The sequence below is a fragment of the Acinonyx jubatus genome, chromosome F2 (assembly GCF_027475565.1).
Source record: "Acinonyx jubatus isolate Ajub_Pintada_27869175 chromosome F2, VMU_Ajub_asm_v1.0, whole genome shotgun sequence".
In the NCBI taxonomy this organism is placed as follows: domain Eukaryota; kingdom Metazoa; phylum Chordata; class Mammalia; order Carnivora; family Felidae; genus Acinonyx; species Acinonyx jubatus.
The window spans coordinates 193787-214294 of NC_069394.1; the positions used below are offsets into that span (position 1 = coordinate 193787).

General features: G+C 47.5%; 1 protein-coding gene across 1 annotated transcript; it reads right to left on the minus strand.

The window, feature by feature from the left end:
- Positions 1-5793: 5793 nt before the first annotated feature.
- On the minus strand, positions 5794-8109 carry COMMD5 (COMM domain containing 5). Its single transcript, XM_015087358.3, has 2 exons — positions 7961-8109; positions 5794-6721 (listed from the first exon to the last, which is right to left on the minus strand). The coding sequence occupies exon 2, from the start codon at positions 6666-6668 to the stop codon at positions 5994-5996; it is 675 nt and encodes a 224-aa protein (XP_014942844.2). The 5' UTR covers positions 6669-6721; positions 7961-8109; the 3' UTR covers positions 5794-5993.
- Between the last annotated feature and the right edge of the window lie 12399 nt (positions 8110-20508).

Sequence of the window (20508 nt, forward strand, 5' to 3'; positions counted from 1 at the left end):
GGGCCAAGTTCACACTTGCTGGTCTTGCCTTGTTAACTTGGGTAAAATCTTCATGCCCTCCAACCTTTGAGGAATTACTTTTCCTCTCAACTCTTAGTGCGGTTTGTTCATATAAATGTCCCAATACAACCAGGAATTCGATAGAAACCACTCTAGAGTTTACATTCCAGTCTAGAGCCTCCCCTGCACAAGTGTAGGGTGAGGAGTCCTTAGCTGCATCCACGTGAGACATGGGACACTGGCCTGCCCGGCAAGACTTTGTGAAATCAAGCTGCCTCAGCACCTAAAATGCCTGGAGCCCTTGAAGAGCATCTGTGTGTGTCCTGTGAGCTGGTGGCCCTTTGGCAGAGGGGGTGGAGGAGGGCCACCTGTGGGATAGTGCAAGGTTTTGGGCATTCTGTTCTACTTTAAAAGGTATTTTCCAACATGGGCTTCAGTAGATGTAACAGTGAACGTTTTTAAGAATGCCCAGAACTCTATTTCAGAGTAGATATTAAAATACCTTGGATTTTTTTTTTTTTTGAAGCAATAAGCCCATAATTTTGACTTGAAACTACTTTTTACTCAATCAGGCTAAGCTTTGATTCATGACATTGGATTGGAACCACCAAGCTTCCTGGAAGCTTCACAAAGGTGTGGGGGGTGCAGAGCCCAGGTGAGTTTACACAGTGTGCGTGGCGTGCACTCAGAACCTAGGAAATTTTTGTCGCACGAATGAATGCTGCATTTGGGGAGCTTTGAGGTTGGGATGTTAAACACTGTCAGAAGAGGAAATGCACGAGCATCAAGAGTTTCCACAGAGGGACACCTGGCTGGCTCAGTCAGTGGAGCATGCAGCTCTTGATGTCGGGGTCGTGATTCAAGCCCCATGCATGTTGAGTGTAGAGATTATTTTTGAAAACTCTTTTCACAGAGATCTAAATAAGATCAAGAAAATGGAAAAGGGAAATTTTTCCAAGTACAAGTATCCATTCTCTGTACAAGACCTTGTACAGGCTGGAGACAAAGGTGGACCTCAAGGCCTGTGAGTGGTAAGGACTGACTACAGATGAGGGTAGACCGTTGCTCTGTAGCCTAGGGAGTCCTTTGGGCACACAGGATCCACCCACCCCAGCCTGGCTGGGTTGAGGGCGGTATGGCAGAGCCACCTGCCACCTAGTTTTGCATGTCCCCAGAGACTAACAATGGTTTTTAAATGCTTGAAAACAAGATGATTTTGTGACCTAGGAAATTAAAATTTCAGTGCCAGTGAGAAAGTAATTGTGCCCGTTCATTTACGTAGCGTCTGGCTGCTTGCAAGCAACATTGGCAGAGCCGACAACCCTTGTGACCTGGAAAGCTGAAATATTCCCTTGCAGCCGTCCCCTGCTGCAGCAGCTCTGCGGAGCAGCAGTGAGAAACGGAGGGGAGGCCACCTTGCAGGTGCTGTGGGAGGGACAGCGTGGTTAGGGCTGCCTTGTCCACCCCACCATGGATGGAGAACAATGCTCTGACCCCACTGTACTGACTGAGAGACCAAAAGCACAGACTGTCTCTTCTGGTAAACGGCTGGTGAGTGGGCAGAACATGACACCCCCACGTGTCTGGAACCCAGCAGGAGCAGACTGCATGTGACCAGGTGCTGTGCCTGCAAGGGGCTGAGGGCCCTCCCAGAGTCTGCTGACTCTCAGAGTGGACACACCAATGCACCAAACTGCCAAGCAATCCCGGTCGGTCCGATGCACAAGGATGGGGTAGGGGGTGGTCCCTGCAACCCACAGGCAGAGCGAGGGCGTGCAGATCTGGGCACTTGCCCACTATCTGACTCCTGTGACTCTGAGCCTCCATCGGCCTATCTGTGAGTGGAAGTGTCCTCTACCTGCAAGAACTGCTGAGAGACGATGTGGGCTCCAAGTGAGAACTCTGTCCTCCCTATGAGGGCCTCTTGGGAAAGGCGCTGTGCGTGTTTCTCATAGATGCCGACAGTAGGGTGGCCTGGGAAGTGCTCCTCCTCTCTGCTCAGGTGTATTTTTGAGGACCATGGGGGCCCAGCCACGTGGCCCTTTGGTGGCACTACAGCGTGGAGCTTCCTGCTGGGGCGTAAAAGCCTGGCTCAGATTCTAGGGCTCCATTCCTGGTTGCACCTACCAAATTCCAAGAATCCTGCACAGCAGAAGCCCCTGAATCTCCATGGCTTTCAGCCCTAAACGTGTGTCCTCCTTCTGGGGCCAGTAGCCACTCAAGGCACGTGAGCCAGCAGGGAGAGCCTCTTGAAGCCCCCCCGGCTGAACCTCCTTGCCCCTCCCAGTCACTTGCCCAGTCAGTAGACCAGGGACACTGCCACAGGGAAGCCCCATCCAGGTGGGGAGGGAAGGTGGACAGCACCCCCACCAGCTGTTGGACATCGGGCAACTCTCTAACCTCTATGCGTTATCACCTGTGAAGCGGGGGAACTTCACACTTGTGAGTTAAAGTTGTACCTAGACTGTTCAGCACCTGTTGGTTACACCTGTAATTTCTTTGTGCATCACCAGGGACTGGCCTGTGAAGGTTGAGGAGGCTGTGCTTTGGCAGTAATATCAAGGGCTTTAAAATGTTCTGCCTCATCTGTTCCCACTTCTAAGCAGTTTCAGTATAAAATGGTTTTACCACTAATGTCACTGTGATTTTTTTAAAAAAATTTTTCTGAATGTTTATTTTTGTAGGAGAGAGAGAGCGTGAGCAGGGGAGGGGCAGAGAGAGAGGGAGACACAGAATCCGAAGCAGGCTGCAGGCCCCGAGCTGTCAGCACAGGACCCTGTGCAGGGCTTGAACTCACAGACTGCAAGATCATGACATGACCGGAGCTGAAATCGAACGCTTAACTGACTGAGCCACCCAGGCACCCCCACTGTGATTTTTAAAAGAAAAAAAGAATACAAAAGCTGCTGTGGTCTGTGTCCTCCCACCCCCACCCCCCTGGCCAAAATCTATATATTGAAACCCTAATGCCCAATGTGATGCTATGGGGGTTTGGGGCATATGGGAGGTGATTGGGATGGGTTCAGAGCCTCATGAATGGGATTAGTGCCCTTACAGAGAGACCCAAGAGAGCTCCCTCACCCCTTTAACCTTGTGAGGACACAGGGAGAAGTCTGCAGCCCTGAAGAAGGCCCTAACCCAGCCATATCGGCCTCCTGATCCCAGCCTCCAGAGCTATGGGAAATCAATGTTTCAGCCACCCAGCCTGTGGTGTGTGTGTGTGTAGGTAAAATTCAGCACATCCACCGAGGGGAATGGCAGGTTTTGCAGCCATTAGCCACGACTGTCATACTCAGGAGGGGTTAAGTGAACAGAGCTAACACAGACACACAGCCTAAGTATGAAGTCTGATGAACACAGTTTCCATGGCTGTCTATGGGCAAAGGGACTTTTAAATTTTTTTCTTTTTTTATTTTTTGAGTTTCTCCAAATGTCTCATGAGTACATATTGCCTGAACATGTCTGATGGTCATGAAAGAAACACCTAGCATAGAAAGCCTCCACTGGTTGGGCACACCTGGCACTTAGCACATGCTTCTAGGGTGGGCCAGGTGGCAGTTTGGATGGCCCAGTCCAGCTCGCATCCTTGGGGAAGCAGGGCCCAAAGATGGCAGCGGATGCTGGATGAGACACACAGGGTGCATCCCTGTCTAGCCAGGTCTGGGCCTTGCCTGGGGGGCTCGGCCTCTGAAACCCTAACTCTGAGTGTGTAGCACCACCCCACCTTGTTGTCAGCTTCCCGTGCAGCCGCCTCCTCTCTCTGCCCTCGGCGCACACCTAACTTGCCATGACCCTGTCTCAGGGAGAAAACTCAACGGAGATGGCGGGAGTGTTCCGTAAATGGCAGTGAGCAAGCACTGCTGATCTTGACGGAGCCTGACACAGAGCAGGGGGGCAGGAAGGGGGTGCTGGGTAAGGGCAGGGGTTCCAACACAGATGCCTCAGGGTGACTGATGGGCACCCCAACATCATTAGCTGTTTTCAGAGGAAGTTTTTCCATGAGACTTGTGACCTGGTCGCCCAGCAGAAAGCAGACCGTGGAGGCAGGGACACTGCAGGGGGAACACGGCCCTACAGCAAATGTCTATGCAAAGAGCAGGACCCCAAGTTCCCCTACCTGGCAGGGAGGGGTTATGCTGGAAGGTGCAAAGTGGCCATGGGCCCTGAACATTCCCACAGAGTCACCCAGGAAAGATCCCGCTCCCCTCTGCCCTGCACACTCTCACTGCTAACGACTGAATCGTGTCCCCCGGCCAAAGTTCGTGTGGAAGCCTTGACCCCCAGTATGACTGTTGATGGAGATGGTGCCTTTAGGGAGGGGGTTAAGGGTAAATGGAGTCATAAGGGTGGGGCCCTGATGCATCAGGACTGGTGTCCTCAGTAAGAGAAGAGAGCTCTCTTCTCTCATACACGCACGCTTCCTGAGGAAAGGCTGTCTGCAGACTAGGGACAGAAGCCTCTCACACTGTGACCTCTGACTTCCGGCCTCTGGAACTGGGAGGAAATACAGTTATGCTGTTCAAGCCATTTAATCTATGATATTTTGTTATGGCAACCGGAGCTGCCCAAGACACCCACCTAGAGGATCCCAGGAGAGGCCCCCGTTTCCCTCTCCAGATACCAACTCAGCCCTGGCAACAGCCTCTCCACCAGGCTCCCCGCCCCTGCCCTTGTGCTCTGCTCTCCACACAGCATCCAGTGAGATTATTTATTTAATTTTATGTATGTATGTATGTGTGTATGTATGTATGATTTAAAGTGCCCCCCTGTGATTTTTTTAAATTTTTTTTTTAACGTTTACTTATTTTTGAGACAGAGAGAGACAGCATGAACGGAGGAGGGTCAGAGAGAGGGAGACACAGAATCCGAAACAGGCTCCAGGCCCTGAGCGGTCAGCACAGAGCCCGACACGGGGCTCGACCTCACAGACTGCGAGATCATGACCTGAGCCGAAGTCGGCCGCTTAACCGACTGAGCCACCCAGGCGCCCCCCGGGAGATTCTTTTACAACAACTGTCAAGGGCGCCTGGGTGGCCCAGCCGGTTAAGCGTCAATTTCTGATTTCCATTCAGGTCATGACCTCACATGGAGCCTGCTTGAGATTCTGTCTCCTTGTGTCCTCCCCTGCGTGCGTGTGTGCTCTCTCTCAAAAAAACTGGGAAAGAAAAGTTATTAAAACAATTGTCAGATCCCACCCACTCTGCTCAGAACTGAGGCCCCGGGGGCCTCCACAGCCCTTCACCCAGCCGCAGCTCCACGGTCATGCACTGCCACCTGCCCCTCCCCAGAGCCCCCATTCCTCAGACTGCTCTGTTCCCCTACCTCCTTCAGATCTTTGCTCTTAGACCATGTCCTCAAGAAGGCCCACACCATGACCCAATCTAAGATGACAGCCCAGCTCTTCCATAACCCTGCCTCCCTTCACAGGGACCCTGCTCTATTTCTGCATCTCTCACCCTTCTCTGACAAGATACTGGTCATTTTTTACTACCCATTTTACAATGTCACCCCCTCAGCACTAGAATGTTGGCTCCACGAGGTCAAAGATTTAAGGCAGGAGAATGAATTGTCGCCCCCTAAGACATAAGGTTCCTAAAGGAAATGAGCGGAGAGCTCAAATGCTACATCAAGCCAGGCCGAGTGACCACAGCGGCCGCACAAAGGCCTTGGCCTGGACCCCAGATGATAACCGGACCACATGTGGCCACACCAGAGCAGCAGGTGCCCTCACCCAGCAACATGAGCAACAGCCAGGGGAGGGGTGGCAGTTTGGTGTCCACCCAGGGGAACGTGTTTGGTTTTGTTTTTTTATAGTTGCTTTATTTCCAGTACAAAGGGAAGAAAAAGTTGTCTTTCTTAATTAAACACAGAATGACATCATTACGTTCAAACATCTCACTGAAAAATGCTTCCTGGAAGGACAGGCTTCACTTTGGAGATGCCTATCGGGGCCAGCCACCCCCGAGTGACTGGAATGGGACTGCAAGCACGGGTCAGTCCTGCAGTTTGAGCTCACACCTCTTCTCCAGGTCCGCCATCTCCTTCAGGACTAGGGCCACGCCGTACCTCAGCTCCTGGAACTTGGCTGTGGGGACCTCGAAGCGGTATGCTGACCCATCTGAAAGCTTCAGCTGCATTAGGACACTCGGCTGCAGGGAGCGGGCCAGGGCACTGGTGGAGATTGCCACATCCACCCTCCACCACAAGCTGGCAACATGGGGCAGCCAGGTCCCCTGCCGCCTGGCCACAGAGTTGAGGAGAAGCCGCTGGCTCCCAAACACCACGCTGGACAAGTCCATGACCAGGTCCTGGGGGATGCAGAGCTCCCGGAGCTGGTCTTTGAAGGCATCGGGCTTCAGGCTGGCTGGGGGCAGCCGGAGGGCCTGCTGGAGCAGTGTGTTTGTGCCGGCTAGGAGGGCGCCCAGCCTTTCCTCCGGCAGGTCTGCGCCAGCCCTGAGGCGCTGCACAGCCTCCCGACAGTCCTCTCCCTGCAGACTGCTGACCACCAGCTTCAACAACTTTCTGAATGTGCCCCTGTCCAGGTCCCCCAGGAGCCGGGGCATTGCTGCCACTTCTGGGGGGAGCTGGGCCCCCAGGAAACTCACCCGGCTGCTGTGACTGTCACCAGGGTAATGCAGGTATGGAGATGCAGTCCCCACGGCAGACATCGCTGTTTCCTCCCTCGTGATCAGGCAGCCCAGAGGAAAGGTCCCAGCTGCAACTGCCAAGGGCGGAGGGGGAAGAGAAGCCCAGTAACTCCTCTGTCCTTTGAAGGGCCAGCAAATGAGGACTGACATGGTCTCTGCCTTGGAGAGGCCGACGACATGAACCACTGATGACAGCCCATGTTACGGGAGGTTCCCTGAGAGCAGGTGGCACAGGGGTCCACTCGAATCCCGCGAAGAGGAGAGCCAGGAGTGGGCAGGGAAGGGAGACGGAGTGGGGAGGAGAAGAGAACCAGAAACAAGAGAGCTCACATAAGATCTCCAAATCCATAATGGAGAAAAGAATGAAGGAGAAGAAAAGTCCAGAGAACACAGGGACACACAGCCATGGCTGCTGCCACTGCCCACGGTAAGATCATTCAACTTTGAATTCTCACAACAGCTCTGCCAGAGCCAGTTCCTATCCTCACCTTGTCTATAAGGAAACCGGGGCTCAAACACAACTGCCAGGGCCTAGAACCAGGCCCGTCTATCAAAACTTCTCACTGTTTCCACAGCACAGGGGAAACCAGACACAGTCACTCACTGGGGCTGTGGTACCTGGAGAAAGGTCTGTGTCATTACCTGAAGGGACAGGATAATGTCATAACACATCGCAGGTGACCGAGCCACACACCTGCTTATACAGGACGAGGGAGCACCGCCCACCTCAGCAGCTCCAAGTGCTTGAACAGAGCTCAGCCGGGCACAGATCCTGCCCCCAAGGCTCCCACCAGGCCCAGGGCGAGATGAGGCACCGCGGAGCGCTGGGGAAGCCCCGGGGGGCACGGAAAGCCCTCTGCGGGGTTCATCTCGTGCCCATTCTCCTCGGAAGGCCGGGCCTCCCCTCACCCTGCCTGTCAGAGATCATCCACTGACAAACAAGGGGTCGTCCCCCACTGCCTGGCCACTATCAGGAACTGCCTTCCACTCGCCCCGGCCGCCGCGCTGCGCAGGCCCTGCTCCCCGGAGGCTGGCGTGCTGCCCCACGCTGACCCTCTCGGCCCACCGGCCCGGGGCAGGAGCTGACGGAGACGGCCGGATTGGAGTCGTGCCCCCTGCTCGCCGGGGCGGCCCTGGCTGCCCAAGAGCCGCCCAAGAGTCAAGCGCTGTCCGGCCCCGCCCCAAACGGCACCACATCTGCCTCTAGAGCTCCCCGGATGTGGCGGCCAAGGGGCCGCGTCGCAGTCCGCGGTCCCCTCCCGGAAAGAGCGATCCCATTCCCCGCACCCCAAAACCCCGAGACTTCCCCGCACCTGAACGCGCAATCCGGCACACAGCGGCCTGGCGGAGAGCGGGACCCCTGCTACGCCGGAAGCAGGGCCAGGTCCTCGGAAGCGATCCAGAGACACTTCCGGGCAGCTCTAGGACCTCGGGAGGACCCGGCCCTCCGTGATCCGGGCATTTGTGCTGACGCTGAGGGCGTCGTAGCCGCTAATCTTTTAGCAAATTTTAAGTATATGATACAATATTGTTGATTACAGACACCACACTATATAGCAGATCTCTAGAAATTATTTGCCTTGCAAAACTGCAAGTTTGTACCCTTTGACCATCACCTCCCCCATTTCTCCCTTTCCCCAGCCCCTGGCCACCGTCGTTCTAATCTCTGTTTCTAGGAGTTTGACTATTTTAGATTCCAAATATAAGGGAAATGATACAGAATTTGTCTCTCTGTGTCTGATTTATTTCACTTAGCATAATGCCCTCTAGGTTCATCCTCGTTGTCACAAATGGCAAGATTTCCTTCTTTTTTGAAGCTGAATAAAATTCCGTCGTGTGTGTGTGTGTGTGTGTGCATACACAAATATATATAACACATATAGTTTGCATATATATAAATGTGATATATATGTCATATTTTCTTTATCCACTTGGTTGATAGTTTGTTTCTATATCTTGTCTATTGTGAACAATGCCCCAGTGGACATGGGAGTGCTGATATTTCTTAGAGATCCTGCTTCCAATTCTTTTGGATAAATACCCAGAAGTGGGATTTTTAACTTTTTGAGAAATCTTCATACTGTTTTCCATACGGCTGTAGCAATTTACTTTCCCACCAACAGTGCACAAGAGTTCCCTTTTCTCCACACCTTTGTCAACACTTGTTAGGTTTTTGTTTTGTTTTGTTTTGTTTTGTTTTGTTTTATAATAGCCACCCTAACAAGTCTGAGGTTTTGATTTACATTTCCCTGGTGATTAGTGATATTGAACACTTTTTCATGTGCCTGTTAGCCATATGTATAAGTCTTCTTTGGAGAAATCTCTTTTCAGGCCTGTAGCCCATTAAAAAAAAATTTTTTTTAAGTTTATTTACTTTTGACAGAGACAGAGTGCAAGCATGAGCTGGGGAGGGGCAGAGAGAGAGGGAGACACAGAATCCAAAGCAGGTTCCAGGCTCTGAGCTGTCAACACAGAGCCTGACGCAGGGCTTGAACCCACGAACCGTGAAATCATGACCTGGGCCGAAGTCGGACGCTTAACCGACTGAGCCACCCAGGCACCCCAAGAGTCTCTTATGTTTTGTCCCCCTACTTGTTTTTATATTATTTTTGCTTCCCTTCCCTGTGTTCATCTGTTTTGTATCTTAAATTCCTCATGAGTGAAGTCATATATTTGTCTTTCTCTGATTAATTTCGCTTAGCATAATACACTCTAGTTCCATCCACGTTGTTGCAAATGGCAAGCTTTCATTCTTTTTGATTGCTGAGTAATACTCCAGTGTGTGTGTGTGTGTGTGTGTGTGTGTGTGTGTGTGTGTACACACCATATCTTCTTTATCCATTCATCCATTGATGGACATTTGAGCCCTTTCCATACTTTGGCTATTGCTGATAGTGTTGCTATAAACATTGGGGTGCATGTGCCCCTTCAAAACAGCACACCTGTATCCCTTGGATAAATAGCTAGTAGTGCAATTGCTAGGTCGTAAGGTAGTTCTTTATTTTTTAAATGTTTATTTATTTATTTTTGAGAGAGTGAGAATACAAGCAGGGGAAAGGGAGAGAGAGAGGGAGACACAGAATCCGAAGCAGGCTCCAGGCTCTGAGCTGTCAGCACAGAGCCCAACATGGGGCTCAGACCCATGAACTGTTGAATCATGACCTGAGCGGTAATTGGATGCTTAATCAACTCAGCCCCCGTAGGGTAGTTCTATTTTTAATTTTTTGAGGAAACTCCAGACTGTTTTCCAGAGCGGCTGCACCAGCTTGCATTCCCACCAACAATGCAAAAGAGATCCTCTTTATCCGCACCCTTGCCAACATCTGTTGTTGCCTGAGTTGTTAATGTTAGCCACTCTGACAGGTATAAGGTGGTAACTCATTGTGGTTTTGATTTGTGTTTCCCTGATGATGAGGGATGTTGAGCATTTTTTCATGTGTTGATGGCCATCTGGATGTCTTCTTTGGAGAAGTGTCTATTCATGTCTTTTGCCCATTTTTTTCACTGGATTATTGGTTTTTTGGGGTGTTGAGTTTGATAAGTTCTTTATAGATTTTGGATACTAACCCTTTATCTGATATGTTGTTAGCGAATATCTTCTCCCATTCCATCGGTTGCCTTTTAGTTTTGCTGATTGTTTCCTTCGCTGTGCAGAAGGCTTTTATCTTGATGAGGTCCCAGTAGTTCAGTTTTGCTTTGGTTTCCCTTGCTTCCAGAGATGTGTTGAGTAAGAAGTTATTGCGGCTGAGGTCAAAGAGGTTTTTGCCTGCTTCCTCCTCTAGGATTTTGATGGCTTCTATCTTAGGTTTAGGTCTTTCATCCATTTGGAAGTCATTTTGTGTCTGGTGTAAAGAAGTGGTCCAGGTTCATTCTTCTTCGTGTCGCTGTCCAGTTTTCCCAGCACCACTGGCTGAAGAGACTGTCTTTATTCCATTGGATATTCTTTCCTGCTTTGTTAAAGATTAGTTGGCCATACATTTGTGGGTCCATTTCTGGGTTCTCTTTATTCTGTTCCATTGATCTGAGCGTCTGTTTTTGTGTCAGTACCATACTGTCTTGATGATGACAGCTTTGTAGTATAGCTTGAAGTCCGGGATTGTGAGGCCTCCAGCTTTGGCTTTCTTTTTCAAGATTGCTTTGGCTATTTTGGGGGTCTTTTTTGGTTCCATACAAATCTTAGGATTGTTTGTTCTAGCTCTGTGAAGAATGCTGGTGTTATAAGAATTGCCCCTTGTGATTTCCAAAGTGATGGGAGTGTCTGACACAGACCCTTAGCTCCCTTGGAATTTCCTGGGTTATAGGAGTGTCTTTTGTTCTAATGAGGTGACTCTCAGTGTGCTCCTGAGTGGGTCTGAATGGAAGCTTGGAATGGTCAGTCCTACTCCCTTATCCTCCAAAGTGGAGAGAAATGGAAAATAAGTTAGTTATTGACCATGCCCATGTGATGAAGGCACCATAAAAATCCCCCCTCCAAAAAAAAGGGGGCTAAGTGAGCTTTGGAGTTGGTGAACACGTGGAGATGCAGGGAGAGTGTCATGCCTTGAGAGGTCAAGGAGGGCCCTGTCCCCCTTCCTCACCCCCGTGCATGTCCTCTATCTAGCTGTTCCTGAGCTATATTCTTCATAATAAACCGGGAATCTGGTAAGCGAAGTGTTCTCCTGAGCTCTGTGAGCCACACTAGCAAATGATCAGACTGAGGAGGGGTCATGGAACCTCAGACTTATAGCCACTTTGTCAGAAGTGCTGGTGACAACTTGGTCTTGGCAATTAGCCTCTGAAGGAGGACTGAGTCCTTAACTTGTGGAGCTGCCTCTACTTCCCCCGTCTGTCCTCTGCGTTTGCACAAGGCTGGCATGGCCATCACTACCCACACTGCCCTGCTCTGACATGTCATTCTCATGCAGGCCTCATGTGATGACTTCCCAAACATGTCTGTGCACAGACCCCTAATTACTCCCCTGACTTTTATCTTTCGGACTGGTTGGGGTGGGGGGGGGTGGGGAGAGCAAGAATTTCATTAGCAAATATTTTCATTAGCAACTTCCTGAACTCATATGCTTTTCCTTTCCCCCAACATAGGCAACAGATGGTTTCCAGGAGAATGTTCCTAACACAACTGCAATTTCAGAGACCTCATTAATTAATGGTTCAGTGGTTGAGCTCTGAAAGTTATTAACATGTTTGCACAGAGGCCCCACTTCCCAGGGCTCATCCCTACCATCTACTGAGCATGGCAGGGACACTAAGGCAGGCCCATTCCTGGAACGCACAGAATGCCAAGATGGCTGACTTCATCTCAGTAAGTTTGCTTAGATGGCACAAGTCTGGAATGATTCCACCCAAACTTCTCTCCCTGGGTTGGACTTGAATTGTGATCTGATAGCTCTCCCCATCTTCCCTGACTCCTTATTTTTTCTCATGCCAACTCTTTCCCTAATAAAACTTTTGCATGCTTAATCCTGTATTGGTGTCTGCTTCTTGGAGGATCCAGACTAACACAAATGAACCATAAGTGGGTGGTCAGGAGGACATTTGGGACTGCTTCACCCACTGTCTGGCTGGTGAGGAGAACACTGTCCTGGTTAGTAGTTGGTGCCTGGAGCAAAATGGTGACTCAATTGCTAAGCATGTCACTTGTGGTGACCTGGCCAAATGACCCAGGGGGAGGAAATGCCGTGAGAGGTGCAATGATGCAGGCATTTGGAAAATATGGGGAGCATGACAGAATGACAGAATCTTGGGATTTTGGAGTATGTGTGGCTGTGACACCTGCAGAACAGAATTATATGTCATTTAAGAACCAGGTCTTGGCACATTCCTGGGCCCTGGTAAGGGAAAAAATTGCGCTGATCCTGGAACATCAAGGAGCCACCTGTCCATATGCACCTCCCATTATGAGGTGAGGTCCATAAGACCTACAAAGGCATAAAGCTAGGGAGGCCCGGCAGCAGTCCATTATAAGGTGGAAATGGTAGGTACATCCAGAATGATGCCCAAGTAGGGCCAAGGGGACACAAGTAAGCTGAGTAAGCAGATAGCCCAGTCTCCCATGTCTTCTACCCCACCCCCCAGCTCACAGTTATGGCCATAAGGGGGGTTCTGCATGACCAGCTAATGGAGGAAGGAAAGGTCTGAACTTGGTTTCTAGATAGATCAGATCAGTACATCGGTACATGTCAAGAATTGGCAACAGCTGCTGCATTACGGACACACACAAGGGTGACCTTGAAAGACAGTGGGAGGGAGGATATTTCAATGGGTAGAGCTTCAAGCAGTGCACCTGCTCCTCCACCTTGTGCTGAAACCGAAGTGGCTTGTGGTGAGAATACACAGATTCCTCGGCAGTGCCAGTATCCTGGCTGTCTGGTTGGGGGCCTAGAAAGAAAAGGGAGATTGGGAACAAGGAGGTCTGTGGTAGAGACACGTGTATGGACATGGGAGGGGGCATGGAGTGTGCAGATTTTTGTATTATAAGTGAACACCCATCAGAAAGCATCCACTGCAGAAGAGGCACCAAACAACCAAGAAGTCAAAAGAACATGGAATGTTAGCCAGCCTTCATAATCAGCCACCTTGGAGTCAATATAGTGGGTACCTGAAAGAAGTAACTGTGGTAAAAGAAATGGACTCCACATGGGCCCCAGCATGACCCTCCCCCTGTGACAGGGCCTATCTATATAACAGCTGCCCTCTTCTGACTATCCAGCATGTGAGGAAAAAAGTTGACTACATCAGGCAGGCCCCTTCTATCCTAGAAGGGCCAGCAGTTTGTTCTCACAGAGATGAATACTGATTCCAGGCATGAGTATGTATGTCTTTCCTGCAGAACCTCTGCCAGTACCACTCAGGGCTTACACTTTGCTTCATCCACAGGCATGGAATCTCACATAGCATGGTATCCAAACAGGGGACCCAATTTATAGTGAAGGAAGTGTGAGACCCAGTGGTTGTATCCTGTAACATATTATCCAAAGACAGGTGGCCTCGTGGAACGCTGGACTGGCCTTCTAATAGGTCAGCTGAAGCACAAGCTTGGAGAAAACACCATCCTTTGGGACAGGTGCATTAAATCATACTTCCTTGCATACTCAGTTTGCAACAAACTTGCATTGTCCTAATACCTGTTTTGTCTTACACAGATACTTCTCCTAGGAATACCCTTGCGTGTTTAATCTCGTCTTGGCACCTGCTTCCTAGAGCATGTTGACTAACACAGGAAGCTGTTTTCTCATCACCGTTTACCCCGTCCACTGGATGGGACTGGTCTCATTCTTCTCACTGGGACTTCCTCATTTAGGGCCTTATTTCCACCTGATGCTGACAGGACTCTTCTAACAACACTTGGGGCTACTTTTCTCTTAGGCTTCCCTGGAATGCTGAGTCCACCTACCCCTGGTTACAGTTTTTCATATTGCCTAGGGCCTGCTTCTGAAAGCCTGACAATTACTCCTGTGATGTATATGGTGCTCTATTGGGAACCATCAACCAGTGTTTGGGTCATGCGTTAAGAAGTTCACGTTGTATCAATTTCCATGTTGTGTCTCCAAGAGGGTGTTCTAGACCTGCTTAGCTTGAATCTCCATTACTGGTCTATAAGACAAGGTTTGTACAGATTTACACTATTTTCAATGCTCTAAGTGTAAAAACAAGCTTTTCCCAACATCTTTCCAACACTTTGAGGATTTTACAGCAAGATAAAGACTGACATGAAATGGCTGAGAGCTTAAACTGAAGTCTTATCCACATTTCCAGAATTAGTGATAATCCATTAAGCATGCACTATTTGGTGATGACATTGATTTAATTTTTTTCCAGTATGAATTGTAGCTATAAGAAAACATGTGGTCCCCAACTACAGGTCTTCCCATATCTATTGTGTATATACAGCTCCATTCTAGAATAAATTTGACATTTAATGAAGTTTGAAACATGAGTGGTATTCACATGTAATGCATCAACAGGGCTTTGTCCATCAGGGTGAATTTTTTTATGTAGAATAAGATACACACTCTAATTGAAGGTTTTCTACATTCATTACATTTGTGCGGTCTTTATCGAGTGTGAACTCTCATGAGTAAGTAGTGAACTCTGACTGAAAGCTTTTCTACATTCACTACATTTATGCTATTTTGCTCCAGGATAAATGAACCCTCTTGTGTAGTGTAAGCTGGGAGCCCTGGTTGAAGGTTTCCCCACACGCTAAACGCATAAGGTCTCTCCCTGTCTGAATTCTTTGTTGCTGAATATGCTGTGAGCTTTGAGTGAAGGCTTTCCCACGCATACTGCATTTATTGGGCTTTTCTTCAGTGTTAAGTAACTGATGTTGAATAGGGCATGAGCCCCAACTGAAGGGATTTCTCACATTCATTACATCACAGGGCTTCACTCCAGGGTGAAGTTTATAATGTAGAATAAAATGTGAATTTTGAATGAAGGTTTCCCCACACTCTTTACATGTGTAAGGCCTCTCTCCTGCACGAATTCTCTGACGTCTACTAAGGAGTGATCTCTGATTGAAAACATTTCCATATTTATTACATCTATGGGGTTTCTCTCCAGTATGAATTTTTTTTAAATGTGTATTTTGGGGGCACTGGGTGGCTCAGTTGGTTAAGTGTCCAGCTGTAGCTCAGGTCATGATTTCCCAGTCCATGAGTTCAAGCCCCGCGTCGGGCCCTGTGCTGACAGCTCAGAGCCTGGAGTCTGCTTTGGATTCTGTGTCTCCCTCTCTTTCTGCCCCTCCCCTGCTCACATCGATCTCTCTCTCTCAAAAATAAATACACATTAAAAAAACTAACATTAAAAAAATTTTTAGGGGCGCCTGGGTGGCTCAGTCAGTCGAGTGTCTGACTTCGGCTCAGGTCATGATCTCACGGTTCGGGAGTTTGAGCCCCGCGTCGGGCTCTGTGCTGACAGCTCAGAGCCTGGAGCCTGCTTCCGATTCTGTGTCTCCCTCTCTTTCTGCCCCTCCCATGCTCATGCTCTGTCTGTCTGTCTGTCTCTCTCAAAAATAAATAAACATTAAAAAATTTTTAAATTTTATTTAAAAACTTTTAATAATAAAAAAATTAATGTGTATTTTTAAAAGAGAGAGAGAGGCAGACAGAAGGAGACAGAAGACCCGAAGCAGGATCTGTGCTGACAGCACACAGCCCAATGTGGGGCTTGAACTCAGCAACTGTGAGATCATGACCTGAGTTCAATCACTGAACCACCCAGTTGCCCCCAGTATGAATTATTTGATATAAAATAAGTTGTGATTTCTGACTGAAGCCTTTTCCATATTCATTACAACCACAAGGTTTTTCTACTGAATGAATTCTCTGATGCTGAAAATGACTAAAGTATTTCCTACATTCTCCACGCTTAAATGGCTTCTCTCCAGGGTGAGATCTCTGGCATTATGTTGTGAGTTAAGACTGAAAGCTTTTCCATATCCACTACACCCTTAAAGTTTCCTTTCACTATGAATTAGATGATGTTGAATAAAGCATGAGCTACAAAGGTCTCAAATATACATTGCATTTATATGGCTTTTCTCCAGTATGAATGTTTTTACGTCCTGCAAGATTTGAACTTCAACTAAAATCTTTCCCACATTCAGGGCACCTGTGGGACTTTCTTCTAGTATGAATTTGTTGATGTAGAATAAAATCTGAACTGTATTTAAAGCTTTAGCCACACTCATCGCGGGCTTCTTTTTACTCGTATCTTTGCTTGTGCTACTTCTGCCCCCTTCTGCCATCGACCTACCTGTACTTCAAGGCCTGGTTCCAGTTCTTCCTCTTCAAGCCTTCCTGACTCTATAGCCATTACCTCCACCGCGCTGTGGTGGAGGTACCTGTGGTGGAGGTACCTGTGGTACACCCAACAGGACAAATGGAGGGGAGTGAGCAAGGCCTCCAAGGAAGTGCCTCTTTGTGACAACACCTCCTGCTTCTCCCTTTCCCTATGAGGAACCTGGAATTGAGGGCAAGACCCAGAGATACCCCCCTCCCTTTTTGACAAGTGTAAGACAACAGCTTACTCCTTCCACCCAGGGCTGGGCATGTGGAGCCCTGAAGCATGTGTGGGCCTGCTTGCTCTTATCCACACTTCCGGGCTTCTCAAGATGAGGCCTCTGAAGACAGGTGCACTTGGTCAGTCTGTGCCTCTGCCTGGTGGTGAAGGAGGGCTGGCCAGATGCATTTCACATTTAGGTTTCCCCGCAAAGGCTTTCCTCCTTTCTCCTAGGATTGGGCCTAAAGGGGGAAATCTAATCTGAAACTATTTTTTCTCTCATTAAGCTTTGTTTGAATGGGTCTCAAAATTTTGTGACAGAGTTTTGGTCAAGTTTTTTTTTCCATTAAAAAGTACTGAAAACACCAAATGGTCCTTTCCTTCTGAAGATTATGGTGCATTGTTATTATGAACCAGTCTATTACTATTAAATTTAAATGGCCAATTGAGACAGTTCTGAGACCATTCTTCCACCACTGGTTAAGAGTGGGGTTGCAGTGGGGAACCCGGGTGGCTCAGTTGGTTAAGTGTCCGATTCTTGATATCAGCTCAGGTTGTGATCTCATGGTTGTGGGATCAAGCCCTGCATCAGTCTTTGCACCGACAGCACGGAGTCTGCTTGGGATTCTCTCTCTCCTGCTCTCTGCTCCTCCCCTGTTTGCTCGTGCATGTGCACGCCCCCTCTCTCTCTCTTTCAAAATGAATAAAAACTTTATTTAAAAAAAATTTTTTTTAACGTTTATTTATTTTTGAGACAGAGAGAGACAGAGCATGAACAGGGGAGGGTCAAAGAGAAGGAGACACAGAATCTGAAACAGGCTCCAGGCTCTGAGCTGTCAGCACAGAGCCTGACGCGGGGCTTGAACTCACGAACCGTGAGATCATGACCTGAGCCAAAGTTGGACGCTTAACCAACTGAGCCACCCAGGCGCCCCTCAAAATAAATAAAAACTTTAAAAAGGGGGGTGGGGTAGCAGATATCGGGGACAATATTTATTTAGTCTATTACGCTTTCTGAGAAGACTGGGTGACCTGGCCAGCGACAGCAGCCTTGTCCACTGCTTTGATGACACGCAAAGCAGCTGTCTGCTTCATGTCAAGAACGGCAAAACAACTTGGAGGAAGATAGTCACAGAAGTTCTCAATACACATGGGCTTGCCGGAGCCATATCAATGGCAGCATCACCAGATCTCAAGAATTTGGGGTCATCTTCCAGCTTTTTCCCCAGAATGGTGATCAATCTTCTTCAGCTCAGCAGACCTGCAAGCGATGAGCTATGTGACAACCCCACACAAGTGCATAGCCAGCACTGATTTGGCCTAGATACTTCAAAATTATCGCCTGAGCCATGAAGCTGGGGGATTCCACTGATGGAGCAGTTTTGTTGTCACCATCCACATTGCCGTGATGAACACCTTTGACAGACATATTTTTGACACAAAAGCCCACACTGTCCCCAGAAAGAGCTTCACGCAAAGGCTCGTGGTGCAACTCCACAGACTTGAGTCCGCAGACTTGACTTCATTTGTAATATTGATTTGGTGATGAGGAAGACACTGCCCCCTGGAACTGACATTCTAATGAGGAGACTGACAACAAACAAATAAATATATGACAGCAGACCAGGTAGTGACAGAGATTTCCTTTGAAAACTGGAATGTTCTCCCAAACCAAAATGCAAATGCATTTTGGACAAGGACAAGGACTTTGCTTGGCTTGCTCTTACCCTCAGCATCTAGAAGAATGCACACAGGTGGCACACAAAAAGCACTTGTTGCATGAATGAATGAAAGGATGGAAGGAATGTTCCAAATGTAAACACAATGAAAAGTTCTGTTCATACAGCTGACCCTGAACAACACAGGGGTTGGGGCACCAGCTCCCCATGCAGTCGAAAAATCTGCATATAACTTTTGACTCCCTAAAAACTTACCTACTAATAGTCTGCTGTTAACTGTAAGCCTTACCTATAGCATAAACAGTCAATGAACACATATTTTGTATGTTATATTATTATAAACTGTACTCTTACAATGAAATAAGCTAGAGAAAATAAAATGTCATTAAGAAAATCATAAGGTTACACTATTGGGACTACATCAGAATAAAAAGCTTTTGCACAGTGAAGGCAACCATCAGCAAAACAAAAAGGCAACCTACTGAATGGAAGAAGATATTTGCAAATGATATATCTGGTAAAGGGATTACTATTCACACTATATCTTAGAAACTTATAGAGTTCCACACCAAAAAGCCCAGATGATCCCATTAAAAAAATGGGCAGAGGCCTGAACAATTTTTCATGGAAGACATACAGACATGAAAAGATGCTTGACATCATTAATCATCAGGGAAATGCAAATCAAAATGGCAATGAGATACCACCCTACACCTGTCAGAATGGTTAAAATGTAAAACACAAGTGGGGCACCGGGGTGACTCAGTTGGTTAAGCCTCTGACTCTTGGTTTCAGCTCAGGTCATGATCTCGCTGCTGTGAGATCGAGAACCGCATCGGTTTCTGCACTGACAGCGTGGAGGCTGCTTGGGATTCTGTCTCTGTCTCTGTCTCTGTCTTTGTCTCTCTCTCTCTGCCCCTCCCCCCAGTCACTATCTCTCTCAAAAAAATAAATAAACTTAAAGCAAAAGAAAAACACAAGAAATAACAAGTGTTGGGGAGGATGTAGAAAAAAAGGAACCCTCATGTGCTGTTGATGAGAATGTAAATTGGTGCAGCCACTGTGGAAAGCAGTGTGGAAGTTCCTCAAAAAATTAAAAATAGAATTGCCATATGATCCAGTCATTTCGCTACTGAGTATTTACGTAAAGAAAATAAAAACACTAGTTTGAAAAGATATATTCACCTCATGCTTATCGCAGAATTATTTACAGTGCGAAGATATGGAAGGAACTCAAGTACCCACCAATAGATGAGTGGATAAAGAAGATGTGGTGTATATACACAGTGGAATATTAGCCATAGCAGAGAATGAGATCTTGCCATTTGCAATAACATGGACGGACCGAGAGGGTATAATGCTAAGTGAAACATCAATTATAGAAAGACAAAGACCCTATATTTTCACTTCTATGTGGAATTTAAGAAACAAACAAAAAAAAAAGAGCAAACAAAGGAAAATAAGACAAAAAACAGACTCAAATACAGAGAACAAACTGGTGGTTGGCAGAGGGGAGTTGTGGCGAGGATGGGTGAAGTAGATAAAGGGCATCGAGAGTACACTTATCACCATGAGTACTGGGTAATGTATGGAATTGTCAGATCATTATGTTGTACACCCAAAAATAATATAATACTGTGTGTTAATCTTAAAAAGAAAAAAGCAAAAAAAGAGAAAATAATAAGGAAGAGAGAATAAATTTACAGTACTGTATTGATATTGTTTACATTGTCCACTAACAAGATGAATCGTCTGTCAGTACCTATGTCAATACTGTCTTATATGATATAAAACACTGTAGATATTATAGGTGTTACTAACACTAGACATCAAAAATGAAAAGATAATGTGAAAAAGAAATTCATATTTATTTACAGGCATAACAATCCATGCATTGATGCGGGCAGTAACGGGATTGCTTTATGGTAGCTTAGTGTAATTAATATGATTGCTACACAGTAGCCTACCCTATGTACTAATAAATGAATTGCTATAAAATTTGTATGGCATGGAGTATTACAGTCATGTTCATAATATAGCATTAGAAACTGCTACTTAAAAAAAAGCACGCTTACCTGTGATAGGCTGATACACATTTTCTCCAATTAGGAGAGAGAGAGACATATTGTACAGTAATGTAATTCTTTGAAAGCAATGTTATGAAATAGTAAGAAAACTAACGC

Bases quoted from the DNA above. Each gene is read 5' to 3' on its own strand.
- COMMD5 (XM_015087358.3), bottom strand. From the start codon at position 6,668: ATGTCTGCCGTGGGGACTGCATCTCCATACCTGCATTACCCTGGTGAC.